General features: G+C 42.3%; 1 protein-coding gene across 3 annotated transcripts in view; it reads right to left on the bottom strand.

Annotated features, from left to right (window-relative positions):
* shaker (Potassium voltage-gated channel protein Shaker) overlaps positions 1 to 14,962 on the bottom strand; it is a 91,586-nt gene that overhangs the window by 13,044 nt on the left and 63,580 nt on the right. For all 3 annotated transcript variants that reach the window (XM_011299281.1, XM_011299282.1, XM_011299283.1), the window contains exons 2-4: positions 2,970 to 3,093; positions 1,359 to 1,624; positions 497 to 1,140 (exon numbers count right to left, since the gene is read on the bottom strand). In XM_011299281.1, the coding sequence (XP_011297583.1) occupies positions 497 to 1,140; positions 1,359 to 1,624; positions 2,970 to 3,093 (1,034 nt within the window). The remainder of the gene's footprint in view (positions 1 to 496; positions 1,141 to 1,358; positions 1,625 to 2,969; positions 3,094 to 14,962) is intronic.

The raw sequence follows: 14,962 nt of genomic DNA, 5'->3' as shown, positions 1-14,962 counted from the left end.
CGACCGCCCACCAAAATGCATCCGGTATTGATTTGAAGAAGCTGTCCGTTGTCCCAGCCTCCGCGAAGTACACCACCGAGCTGAATAGGATCACCCCTGAAACACGAGCTTTTAACTACCACCAGCTACTAAATTTCATTAATTTTCCAATCATCTGTTGGCAGTTATTCACCCAACCGCAACTTCTGATCATCAATTGCTAAAAACAAGGTTATTCATATCTCATTTTCCACCAATATACAGAACACATGAATTCTTGATTCAACCAGAATTACACTAATCCTGTCTCCATCAAAACCGCCAATTAATCACTGATTCCTATTGATTTGCGGAGGAATTAAAATCACATGGTCAAATGGTACTTCAGCTTGAATCACGAAATCTTTTATTTTGACGAATAATCAGGGTGTAGAGGGTGCATGGATCCTCTAGATTATGATTTGTCTGGTGATGAGTGCAAGAATGTTAGAGTAGTCAGTTGACTGGATGAACTTACCGATGAAGAGGAAAAAGATGAGAAGCCCGAGCTCACGCATGGAGGCCTTCAACGTTCGCCCAAGTATCTGAAGGCCTTTACTGTGCCTGGACAACTTAAATATTCGAAATACCCTCACAAGCCTTATGACCCTAAGTATCGCAAGGGACATTGCCTGATTGGTGCTCTTGTCCTGTGGACTGACTGGTGCCTTTGGCAAATTCATCTCATGCTCCTTTCCGGCAATAACCGTGCCCAGTGTGATGAAGTAAGGAATGATCGCGATGATGTCGATGACATTCATAAGGTCACGGAAGAAATTAAGTTTATTTGGGCAGGCGAGGAAGCGCACCGATAACTCAAACGTGAACCAGATGATACAAATAGTCTCTATTAGGAAGAACGGATCCGTGATATCCGGCACTTCGTCCTCTTCAATTTTTGTGCCATTAGTCGTAGTGTTGAACACTTTGTAATGCTTAAACTCGGGTAGTGTCTCAAGACAGAATATTACGATTGATAATAGGATCACGAATACGGAGATAATAGCAACGACTCTAGCCCCCTGTGAACTCTCCGGATATTCGAATAGTAGCCAAACTTTTCTCTGAAGCTCGTGCGACGGCAGTGGCTTCTCCTCCTCCTTGATAAATCCCTCGTCCTCCCTGCAATACCCAGACAAACATCAAATAACCATTAATCCTCATGATCACACTCACTCCTCAACATTATCCTACTTTCGCGTCACTGAGTCGTAACTTTTAGCAAATTCCAGGCGAAACTCAGTGGAAAACAAAGTATTCTTCATCTTGATGTTCACATTTTGATATTTTATTCAACTTCAGCTGGAGTTTGCTTGTTCACTGGATTTTCAATGATTTACCTGAATTTGTTGGTTGCCAATTCGCCCAGCTCGTAAAACTTGATCTCTTCGGAGAACACATCGAGGGGAACGTTAACTGGTCGTCGTAGACGTCCACCACTCTGATAGTAATACAGAATTGCATCGAATGAGGGCCGATTCCTATCGAAGAAGTATTCGTTGCGTAACGGATCAAAGTAACGTATCCGTCTTGCCGGATCGCCAAGCAGCGTGTCCGGAAACTGGTTCAGCGTACGCAGTTGTGTCTCAAACCGTAACCCGCTCACCTGAAATTTTTATTAATAATATTCACACCGCAAGATAATTAATTGGATCGTTATTTTATTGCTGGCGTGTTCTCCGAAAATAGCACTTCACTCGCTAAAAAAAATAAAGGGTTTTTTAATTTAAAATTTCAATTATTTCTGAATAGTATTGCACCAAAGTTGTGCAATAATGCTATTATGGAAAAACTAGGTGTCATCGTATTATCGCAAAACGCTTTTGTATAAGAATAACTTTGACGATTCTATCGGACATTATGCGGGACAGATAGATGGATTGAACGGTTTTTATCAGGTTTCGAAAGACAAAGTGTCTACAATAATTGGCGCAATGCGGTCGTGTCACCGGTTGAGAACGGATAATCCCTCTTTGCACACAATATACGACCTTGATACTATATTCCTCCAGATATTCCAAGATGAACTTGGACAACTGCCAAATTATGTGGCTAGGTCACTTCACTTCTTTCTGACTTTCTCACCAGCTTGTTTAGAATGTCAAACCACACTTTCCCTTTTTTACGAGAAGCTGCCTGAATTTTTTCCTCCCACATTTCCGAAAAAGAAAATTATTCCTGGTGCAGCGAACGTTAATGATCCGGTGGTGCGGTTGAGAAAGCCAAGATTTCTGATCGTTAAATTAGGCTCGCGAATCTGAATACACTGGGGTGAGATATATCACGAGGACAATTAGGGACAATTTCGTACACACAACTCTTGGTGGTAAAGGCAGAATAGATTTTGCGTGAGCTTTCACGATTAGCTTTAGAATAGGAGCATGGAAATCACGACCCAGATTGAGAAGAGCGACGATCCCACCAGGTTCTGTTATTTATGCATGAATTCTGGGGATTGTTGTTTCAGAGCCAGTGAATTTTATTATTTTTTTTTCCTTTGGACTTATCATTTTTGACGGGTTTTACGTTTTTTTCGTTCTGCAGTCTCTCACATTCTTGTTTCTCTTTTATCGGATATACGGGCCACTCTTTCCAATAATACTTTTTGGACCCTCGCGGTGGGGTGGGTTGTATGAAGTTCCTTTCTACCAGAAATCCGTCACGCGATGCCCAATTGGCTACTGTGCCAAAATGCATCAGCCTCGGAAGTTAACCAGTGAGAATGGGGAGAAAAAATATTTTACAAGGGCAAATGGCTGGGGGATGTGAGGGTGGATTCTTGCGGGTCCAATACTCGGCTGAACATATTTTTGAACAGAGAAATTAAAAATCCAAGGAATTGGTACAGGCGGGGAACGAACTCCTGATCGTATGTACGCCAGTCTGACCACTCGCCCATTGATCCATAATTCTCATATATTATTTCCATGAAGATTTATTAAAATCCTTACGTTGATGACGACCCTTTCACAGAAGTCATGATCGTGTGGTATTGGCTCGAACTGTGAGACGCCTGTGTATTGGGTGTGAGGGTTTGGCCCTTCCTCGTCTGGGCCAGTGAGTTTCGGCAGCGATCTGCAATTAAAAAATACAAAATCACCAATAATCCCCGTAATAAGTGCGTGCGCTACTTCATACGTCAATCCAATTAGCCTCTCTCAATTTTAATCGGGAAATAATTTTTGTTGAGATAAATATATTGAGATATCCGTACGGGAAAAGATTTCTTGAATTATTCCGACAGGGCGCTTCACATTTTCCCGGTGAATAGCGTTCGACCACATAAAAGGGGATATTTTTATTCCACCCCCGGTGTCATTACAGAGAATTTTTTGGTGGATATTTGTGGCCTGTCACTTTAAAAGATAGCATGACGTGGTGCTGTAGCTCATTCAATGGATGACGTTCAACTACGACATTCGGCCCCCAGACGCGTTAAACTTTTACACGATGCAGTCACGGTGACCCACTTCCGGTAAAGGGCCTCGTGGTAACAGCTTTTCAAATGCAACCTACCAACCCTAATGGACGACTAGGGTCTTCAGCTCTTCACGATCAACTTATCGTCTTTCCCATCTGCATTGTCAATTCCCCAAGTAAATTTAGGTGACCACCACGAAAAATTATTCATCCAATTTTTCAATTTTTTTCAGAAACAAATTGCGAACATTTTATTATTCATAATTCGGTAATTCCAATATGGAAATATTTTTTTAAAAAATTATGTAGTTTCCGACATATCAATTTCCTATTGGGCCAATGAGGGAATTGAACGGAGCACCCGTTCCTTCTGTTTTTATAACGCACCTGACATGCGGGGTATTGCCATTTGGCGGCGTCTATAAATATCCGCGATGAAAAGCAAAAATAACACCAACTCGTGGTTTAATGGGAAACCTGTATTACAACGTGACTCAAAGTGCGTCAATGCCTCGGCCATCAAAACTTTCCTCCTGGAAGGTCGCCCTTTTCCCCCCCAGGTTAATTTATCACTCGGTTTTCCCTCGAGTAAAAAAAAATACAGTCGAAACTAATTTATTCCTCGACGAAACAGCAACTGAAACATTAAACTCTCGAATTGAATTTCGGGTTTAGGAATTTTTATCAATATTTTTTAAGGGAACTCGAGTCTGTGTCGTGTTCTAGTCAGTTGAGAAAACTCGAGGAAAAATCTGAGGGGAAATTGAAGCTGTCGTTCTGCTGTCGATATGTCGAGACGACGATACCCAGTCGCAGATATTCCCGTAAAAATCGGAGGATCCTCGACTCACGCCATTCAAGTACCACAGCTTTTTATTCATTCTCAGTATCATCGACGATTTATTCTTGAATCCCTCGGAAAATTATGTTGATGGAGAATTTTTTTTTTAATTTGCACGATTGTTTGGAAATAATTGGACCATTAGCTCAGTGAAAATTCACCGAAACGTCAAGCAATTGAACAATTTAATGGAAAAATGGTGTGTAAAAAATGGAAAGAGAGAAAATTCGGGGTGAATTGGAGCTGTTTCGTGGTAGTCGGTAAAATTTGGGTCGTTTGGCCTGATTCTGTTAAGGGTGTGAGAGAGGGTGACTGGTTGACGAAACCAACAAGGCGATGTGGCACTGGTTCCTAACGATCGATAAGCCAGTGGATGGTGGTTAGAATTGTGAACTGAAACTAGTGCAAATACACCTCGGTACAGCCTCCCCAATCCCTCGAAGGACAAGACTTATCCATTCTGTTTTGATGCAGCTCAATGCATCCCAGAAGGACTGCATCAATGCACCACAAAATCCATCAAAGCCCAGAAAAATGAAAATCAAATGGAAATTTTTCTCTTCCCAAGAAGTCATTGTTAACAATCAATCAACTTGTTCGGAGGAAGATCGCTCGATAGTTAATGAAAGGATATTTAAAGGATTCACCCCCACGTGATGCGATAATCGATGAATTCGGGATAAATGTCAGGTGCTTTTTTCGACATTTTTAAAGTTCACCACTCAATTTTTAATTCACCTGAAATAGAATGCCAAGATAAAATGTGAATTGCTATTGTTTTGTTGTTTAGAAATTCTCTGATGGGGATTTTTAAGGGAGATTAATTCCCAGGATTAATTAACTCTCGTTGTACACACGTTTGTGCGCTCAATCCGGCAATTGAGGTGAATCGAAGGCGAGAAAATGCCCGCCGTACACAAGAACAAACCAACGGAAATTTTCCTCCATTTCCGATTCAACAAATTGCCAATGGCTCCACCCCTTTTTACCTAGAATTTTTTACCGATTTTCCGGAGATTTTCCCCGGCTTCTCAAAATGAGAAATTTTTTTTATTCACGATTCCCTGATTATTTGTTTTTCTTCAATTGAAGGGAACATCTCTGCGATTAATTTTCCATTACTTTGGCTCGGGATGAGTTCGAGTAGTCAAAATAAGATCTCTGATTCATGTGAATTTTAAACAACTCGTGGTTCAACAGTTTGGCAGAACAGCGATTTGTCCCACACCAGTTGAAAATGAAGAGGTAATAACCCTGTGAGGGTGGAAGTGAGGAGCATAATATATCTAAAAATATAGAAGTGACAAATTCAAGTGCGTACCACTGTACACGATGTACTATTTTAATAAATATGCAGTAGGACAGTGTCTCGGGGTTTTCGTACGTGACCGAGTAGTTGTGGCCATTCATCAAACCAATAAAATTACCAGTTTCCCATGACGGCTGCCAACATTTCAATGACTTAAACACCGCCGAATCCATTATCTCTCCGTTAAATCATTAAAAACATTGCAATAAATAATCCCCAATCCTCTGATTTCAGGACAAGCCAGCATTTCAATTATCGCTGAGTTTAAATGGAATTGTCAACTCAAAAGAAGCCGAAAATTGAGGCTCGTGACAATGGGAAACCTCACCCTCTGCCTCTTAACCTCAAAATTATATTCCATAACCTAGTTACAGACGGAACGAACAGCTGTCGAGGACGCCCTCTCTCCTTATCCTGTGAAATCAAATTTCAAACAAGAGTAATCATCCTCAGACCAAGCAATATCCTGTCAACGACGTCTGTTTTACAGTGCCTCGGATAAATCCCTCAATCTTACGGAAAAGAAAGAAGAAAACAGAGGAAATGAGTTAAAAGTACAGAAAAATTAAAAGGTCTCGCTCTTAAAAAAAACAATCGTTTCACCTGTGAAAATGATTTTTAAAATTTTTTATTTTTTTATTTCAAAATAAATTTCAATTTTTTGTATAAAAATTAAAATTACATTCAATTAATCAAACTCAATCGATTAGGTACGTCGTTCCATTAGAGTGAATAAAAAAAAAAATTCGATCGATTCGAGAGGTTTTCAAATAAATTTTCCAAAATGGAGTCCTTGATATCTTTGAGATGACTGCATATATTTTGATTCCTTTCAAGATATCGCCCACGGTGTCTTCGCGTCATCACTAATTCACTCTCTCATCATGTGGTTGAGCTGCACGAGCCCTTGATGACCTTCCAACCGTTGAGAGGACCGGAGAATTAACGGAGGGCTTCATTTTTGGATGGGAGCGGCTGTAAGACCTATTGAGCCCTTCGTCTTTTTTTTTTTATCCGACAAAGGAGTGAAGGAGAGAGCGAATTCCCCTTGAGGCATCGCGAGGACTTGGGAGGGACTTGAATGAGGGCGTTTAATGCGAGTGCCTCTCACATCGACGTATCGAGTGGTGAGGCAGTTCATTAGCATTTCCATCCCCTCTAGCTCTGTCCTCACTCTTAATGTGTATAGGTATGTCAGCCTGGAGCAATGAGGGACTCAATAAGGGAGTGAGGGGCGAGGGCTTCGAGACTTGGGTTCGATTTAATGGCCGCCCCGAGTGTTTCCTCTTGAGAATCTAGCCTCATTTTAACCAGCCGGAAAACCGTTATATGTGCTACATCCGGTCTAAATGTTTTCCGGGAAATCGATTTTTTTTTTCTAGGGAATTATTTTACGCGGTTTTCCGCGAGTTGAGTTGTCGTCCATGTCGACTCACAAAAATGTACCGTTTTCAGATTTTTTATAGTCGTGTGTTTATTTTTATAATTTTTTGGAAAAAATTGTTGGGAAATTTTCAGTGGAGTTGTTTTTGGGAGAAATTTCTCGGGGACTGGCAGAATATGAATTCGAGTTCAATAATGCCGGTATTGACGAGTGACAATCGATTTATTATATTCTCTGGGGAAGGGGTAGTGCATGTGGGTTTTTGGGACTGATGTGTCCAGTTTGATGACGATAATGAGAATTATAGGGATTGTGAGTGACATATCAGGGACGATGATTGTGATTCACACGATTTAGGATGGATTCGTCTGATGACAGCCGGGACTATTCTACTTCAGCGTCGGGGAAATTCGGCTGTCACTGTTAATTTTTTTTTTTCCCAAATAAATCCGGAATGATTTTATCAGTGACCTGATTCGGGTGATTGAACTCTCCGCGTTCAATAGGGATTTGCGGTGTTTTATGCAGTGATTAAACGTCAGGGGTAATTTTACTATAAAGTTTTTTCCACGCGCATATTTTTTCTCTCCAGGTGGGTCAGGGTGGGTAAGTGACATGTGTTAGTCCTCGTGTATCGATTTTGGTGTGCGTTGGCTGGCAGGTTGAAATATCAATATGTTTAACACGGGTTGACGGATCATGGGGTTGAGGATGACCATCGTGTCCTTGCATTACATCCAACACCGTGTATCTCATGCAGAGGTTGTTATACCGTATGTTGACCCTGTACATACTCTAATTATGGTAATTGAGATATTGGTTAAATAATAGTCGTCATTAAGGCACTCCGGATTAACCGAGTTTTTGGGTAATTAGGGCATGGGAGGCACTGCAGCTATCCATGGAGCACTCGCGGAAATTAATGTCCGTGAATATCGAGAATTTTTTGGAATTTTCCAGAATTCTCCGTTCCCGAAATTCCCAGTCAGAGTCTTACAAAATTAGAAAATACGAAAATTCATTTTATTTAATTGATTAGATGCCTTTCATCTATTTTATTTATTTCTGATATTATTACGGAATAAAATTGAGACCGGTCACTGGATATAATGGAAATTTATTTCTCAATATAAATTTTTTTCAAGTGAGTAATAATGAATTTAGGGGGCCGCTAGAGCTAATTGGAGGTGAGTAAAAAAATTGAAGAAAAATGAGGGCAATGAGAAACTGGGGAAATGGGTATAGAGCGCAAGTTTTCTATTTCTCATCGAATTGATCATATAGGGTACCACTGGAGACCGAAAAGCCCCCTTGAGAGTATCTCAAACGTGAGAAGTGGATAAGATGGCAGCCAATCAAAATTTTCTCCCCCAACTGCTGTTTCGAGGGGAAGAACTTTATCCCCCGGATTCTCGGGTTGTTAAAAAAAAAATGCAGGTCATATGGTCATTCTTGGCAAACCAGAGACGAAGTGTCGGGACAGGAGAGGGCATACGCATGCACTTGGTGTTATTGAATTACCATACGATGAGATACCGACAGGATAATACAAATTGCAAGGGAAAAGGAAACAGTAGTTCGATGTGTCTGCGAAATGCGGCACTACGGCATTGGCTACATGCCATGGACACCCGCCACCCTCTCGGTGTCCTACTGCCCTCGGACAGAAACCCCTGCCCTACTGCCTGCTATTTCCCTTTTACGTTCATCCAATTGTTATTTGATTGTTCGCTTGTTATGTCTTACTATCAATTAAATCCTATTGGTTGCTGATCGCTCCAGAAATTTTCTCATTTTTTCTGAATGAATTCATAATTTTTCATTCACCATTTTGAACAAGAGAATTAATTTCCATGACATGAAAACCCTTTCACCCCGTCATCTCCACGATATCCTCGATGCACCTACGATTGGCAACATTCCTAAAAATATTTCCAACCCGCCGGGAAGCATTCGTTGGCGATATTTTTATCGACAGGTTTCAGCGTGGGTGAAGAAAAAAAAAAGAGGGGAAAAATGCAGGAATGAAAATGGGGGGCAATCCACAAGGAGAATTCTTCCTATGTCCTTAATTCGTTATCAAAATTCGTATTGTTAATAAAAATTGTGAAATTACCTCGGAGTAATTGTGATGACAAATTGTTGGCCCTCGGAAATTGAAATGCAAATACACTTGGGGTATTTTGCCGCAATGCGACCACATAGTGTTGCCATTTGGGAGTGGGTTGGATGATATTTTGTTTCTTTCTCCACGAAAAAATCCTTTTGCCCTTTTCGAACAGTTTGACCCGACAGAATATGCGGATAAAGCTCGGAGTGAGGTAACGTGTGGTTAATGAAAATAGCGTGTTATGAAATGATATGTATTCTAAGTTGAGCGCTTCATGGCGGGTAATTATCTCATTGTGTTGGAAATATCTTGTATCGCTCGAATGTCGAGAATTCCGGGGTGAACACGAGGCCAGAGGGGAATGCGACGTGCAGTCGAATTAAATCAGTTTGTTCAATCCATTCCTCACATTATTTTGAGGGGAGAGTATCTTTAATTAGTTCAGGAGATTGGCGTATTTTTCACTCATTACCTGCATTGCGTTGAGTGCAGGCTGCATGCAACGAGTTAACAATAATTGAGCCATTAGTCGATTTTTCAATTTATATTTTTCCACTGTACCCTCGCCTTTTTTTTTTGCAATGCCTGTTTAAATACTCGTACGAATGGGATATATCGCTCTGGGAGTAAATTGGATATAAATTTTGAATGCCTCTCGGTGATGGAAAATTACTCTTGAAATTTCAAGAGGATAATCCTTGAAATATTGCTCAATGGAGAAAATTCTATTTTCTTTTTTTTCATCGCTGAATTTTAAGCGCAAGTTTTTCGTTGATAAATGTGAGTGGAATAGTAAAAATATGGATTGAGTGCAACCAAAAATACTAAAAATATTTTCTCGTTTCTATTTTAAGAAAATATTTCCATATTCAAGGGGAAAGGGTTAGTTAGGGTTGAACTCTCATCGCCGAGTAAATATTGATTCGCTGGCGATTAGATTCAATGGGTTGATTTTCCCCGGCGGTTTTCATCATAAACACGAATCACAATGCCGTGATCAGTGGTAACGATCAATCTCAATTTATCATTAATGATTCCAGGAGGTGGTTTATTGTACCACGAGTCTTATTAATGTCGGTGATTAGTTGGCATTTTTCTCTTAGGGTGAGGGGAACAATTGGAATGGCTAGACATTGGGGTGATTTATTTTTTAATAAAAATAGAAAATAATTTTCGTTTCATGGTCAGTGAATATCAGGGGGAAATGTGATATTCGAAATTGGAAATATTACGTGCGCGTCACGCAACTGAAATGGAAGCCGACTGCGTTATTCGGAGGAATTTATGTAATTGAAATTTATACCCTAAAAGGTCAGATTATTAGCGTTACGTTAAATTACGAGTTAATTGACAAATTAATTTGGACTCGAGGTCAGCCGTATCAATTTCAGATTTTACGCTGAATCCAATACGAATTTTTGTGCGTGAATTTGGAAATAAATTCTTTAGAAAAATTTTCCGCTGGCGAATTTATCCGGGAAATTTACCCCTCAACATAACGGAATTCCGTTATATCCACCCGGCACATCAAATTTCCTGGAAAATTCCCGAAATATCGAATTGCCTCTAAAAAATGACACCCGAACAATCAATTACCACCAAAACTCTCCGATTCCCCCATACCCCAGGTTCCCGTTATCGCAATTCATTCTCCCCGAAATAACATGCCTCCACGAGTCGGTGGGAAGTAATTCACCGAAATTTGACACATGCAAGTGCAATCGATCCTGCGGTATGAATAATCGACACCACGTGATCCGCAGTACAGACAAATCCCTAAACTCTGAACACATCTCAATTAATCCAGAGCTCCAGCATAATTAAATAAATCTACAAAATATACGCCATTTTTGAGGTACATTACAAGCTGCAAATATTTTCCCTCGGTTTAACAAAAATCGGTTTAAATTTAACTTGAATTTTTGCATTCGTGGGAATCCCCGTGTCCCCGAAAAGCTCAAGGTCACCTGACGTTCCCGCGGCAATAACGCCGGATGTATCTAGGTCACTACCATATAAAAAAAAAATAGAGAAACTTGTCAACCAATTAATTACCTCCCGTCGCCTTCGTCCGCACCATGCCGGTGGGGGCATGGGTCCTGCCTCGGTCTGAGGACAGGGGTCAGCCCCCATTTCTCGATGAACTCGATGCGGGAAATCTTGGCGTTTCGCGGCGGTTACGAGAGGGGGCGACTCCCCCTCCCGAGCCCCATGCCCCCTTGCGCCGCACCCCCGCAACCCACTGCAATCGGCTGACCGCCCTTGCCCCACCGACACCAGGAGCCCACAGCCACCAAAATGGCTGCTTCTTCCAGGTGCCTACTAATTTCCAAATATCCGTTTGTCAACGTTCAAACCACTCGTTTAAATTACCACACCCACAATTGACTATTTTCTCCATCGTACTTATCAAATTGAATAATCTCTCATGATAATTATCATGGGTAAATCCATTGGTCACCCTTCAGCACCCCTCGATTCCACTGTCAGCCACCATCAACACCATCACCAGGAATCAATTACACACAGTGAACCGTCCAAGTCATGATCCGTTTAATTGAGAAATAAAAATAAAAATGAGAAAAAACGCGGACGAAAACACGACGACGACTGTGGCGACAACGAGAAACGAGGATACAAACTACCACCAGAGGCGCCCAATGACAATGATTCCTCTCGCTGGAGGGAGTTGACGAGGGGTTAGCGGGTGAGGAAAAGGGGAGTAGGGTAGGGGGAGAGAGAGAGAATTTTTGAGACCCCAACGACTTCACCTTGCCTTTCTACCACCCGACCGGATTATGGATCGAGGCTTTTTCGGGGCGGGGAAGAGGGTTGCATACAGAGAGAGGGAAGGAATAGAGAAGGAATGGTACGACGTCGAGCGGCGACGTATTAAACTACCCCGAAACGGCCACTTTCTCCGGATACCTCCGCACTAGCCCCAAAAAACAAATCGGGGTTAAATCCCCCTCGACGCGATCTTTCTGCAGGGGTGCGCCACCCCCCGGCGATTACCCACCGTCCGAGAGCCCCCGAATTTCTCGTCGTTGCGAGAAACGAGAGTAGAGAAAAAAAAAACAACAACAACAACAACAAAACTAGTGTCACTGTGTCACGCCACTCGTCGTGACGACGACTCCCAACGTCCCCGTAGGTCTATCCATCTCACCACTTGAAAATACCGTACGCCGCTTCGTCCTCTTGCGCACTGGCCACTTTCGGTGTTAATTTTGATGTTTCAAATATGTTTTACGTTATCGTGACGCCCCCGTAACATGTCCGCTGTTTTTGCTGTCACCTCATCGCGCAAATGTCAACCGTAACGTCGACGCTGTGAGATAAACAGAAGGTGAAGAGACCCGGCGTCACCTCACCCGGTCCTCAACCACTGGATCTCCAGATTCTCAATTTATTTCACCCACTTTGCTCCATGCCTGTTTCCCGTTTCATATAACCCCTCCCCCCCTCACAAAGTCACTTAATGATTTGATTGGCGTTTTTTTGTTGATTAGCGTTGGTGAGGTTTGATTTTGTCGTGATGTGAACGAACGCCAATACACGATGCTTTAACGGAATGAGTGTAAGCTCCCGAAGCTTTGGATGGAGCTTTGCAAGGCCGCGGTGCGGTACGGTGCGCTGGCCGCCTGCGTGCCTGCCAGCCTGCCTGTCAGCCTGAGCTGCGCGCAATCCACTCTACAAACTCATACCCCCTCTCCAACAACTGCCGCATCTACCTGCCTCTACACCGAAGGCTTCATCATCCTCATGGCTCCCTCTTCCGTCTCTTCTTCTCCCCACCATCCGGCCATCACCCACTCCGGAGAATCTCTCTCTCACCGGCTTGCTCTCTTCCAAAAAATATATTTCAAATGTATATTGTATCGGCAGCAATTTCCCGCGGTATGATATATCACTTTGATGATATTGATAAATTCAATTTTTCAGTTTGGTAATTTCGGCTAAAAATCACCTGGCACTCGGCAGGTTCATGTCTTGTTTGTTTGATTAAACTTAGGGTCAGAAGGGCGAAGATCGTAGGCATTTTGAATTTTCAGAAGAAAATGGTATGCTGATTTTGAATGGCGCTGACTTGATTGGATGAAATAATCGTTCAGCCTGACGGAATTTAACCGCCCCCAAAGCGATTTTTCAAATGGAGAAAAGGGGAAAAAGTAAGTCATCGACAGCCACCGATTACGTAAGACGAGTGAAGGAGAATGATGTGCCTCGGGGTTATGCCGAGCTGAGATGAAAAGGTGATATCTGTGTGAGGGTGGAAACTCTCAATCACGAAGAGGTTGGAGGGGAGAGGAAATCTTCGTAGGTACTCATCTTTTTGAAGAGATACGCGTGGAAGTGGACAAGGGTGGAGTCGTTTGTCGTTGTTCCACGAGAAAAACGTGACGATACCTTGCAGGACTCGTGTGTGTGACGTTTGAAAAATGAGGGGGCAGGAGGGGGATGAAAACGGAAGAGAAACAGGGTGTGAAGGCACAGAGAGGTGCACACACAGGTAGGTCGGTCATGTTGCAAGAGAACAGTTGGGGATCGATGGGGCAAGAAATTTTTCGAGGAATAACGATTTTCCCGCGCGACTTCTGCCACTGGTTACGTTAATTAAACCCGAGAGGGGGAGGACGGCCAATTAGGATCGGGAGGATGAATGAAAAATAATTCCAAGGTGAGGCAGCACTTGGGGAAGTGAGATGGAATTTTTATCTCGTTTCTTTTTGGATTATTTTGGCTCGTAACACCGGGCATCTCGATGTTACGGTACAACGCTGGCGATTAGGCGGCACGAGAGTTCGGTAATTCTCGGTAGGCCTCGGTGGCATGCGCCACTCGTGCGCATCCGCGCATCCGAGAGGAGGAGTAGAGCTTTTCGACTGCGCGCGCAGCAACGTGCTTCCGATTTTCCATGCAGGGGTGGGTGGGGGAATTAAAATGATGGACATGTGGCAGAATTTCAAATAGCGGAGATTAAATGTAAGTCTATCTCCGAAATAATTCGAACATCAAAATTTTATGGAGATGGAAAGTTCCAGTGGCGCGATTTTTCAAAAAAGGCCCTTCAACTATATTTCTAAAAATCTGATAATATGAGAGGAAGATTAACAGTAATGAATATTGTTTAAGAAAATTTGGAAAATTTAACTCGTGTGTGAATGAAGGTATGGAGATGTGGAGTGTCATATATTTTTATCATTTTTTTTATAAGAATTTATTTTTAATCGATGTATCAGTGTCGGAGTGGTGCGGCATTGATTCCAGGAAGGTTCGGAGCACGCGGCCAGCTAGTAACGCAGAAACCTGAACCAATGGTGGGGTGTGCACGAGGAGAAAAAGAGACAAGGCCGTGTGGCGCTGATGCTCATCTCCAAAGTCCTCCTCTCACTCCTCTCGTGCTGCTAACCCAGTGTCCTCTCTTCTCTCACTTGCTCGCACAACGCGCACAATCAATACACCCCGCGCTTCCCTTCCACTTTTTCCCCGTGTTATAGTCAACCCCAACCCCGCCACACCCCACCTGATCCTTCACCCATGCCCGCACCACGCGCACGCCACCTGTCTCTGCTTCATTTTTTTTTCACCACCGAAATTGAGAATTTTTCAGTTCCAGGAATCTCCCAAAAATTTTAGAAAACTGAAAATTTTATATCCGCGAAGTTCAACAATTTTCCCGCGAATCTGGGGGATGCAGCGATATTTTTGTGGTATCCTTTTTCTTCAGTCTCGAAGGAATCTCCAGAGGAGATTATTATGAACATTTTTACATCTTGCTTGAATTTGGAAATATTCATCGAAATTTCAGTAAAGGCCAGGAAAATGTGCAACTCGTGAAAATAAATGTGAGTGGGAGAAGATAATAAAAATTATATT

The sequence above is a fragment of the Fopius arisanus genome, unplaced genomic scaffold (assembly GCF_000806365.1).
Source record: "Fopius arisanus strain USDA-PBARC FA_bdor unplaced genomic scaffold, ASM80636v1 scaffold00014, whole genome shotgun sequence".
Taxonomy (NCBI): Eukaryota; Metazoa; Arthropoda; class Insecta; order Hymenoptera; family Braconidae; genus Fopius; species Fopius arisanus.
The sequence above is the reverse complement of the archived record's forward strand: the minus strand, read 5'-3'. Positions and strand labels throughout refer to the sequence as shown.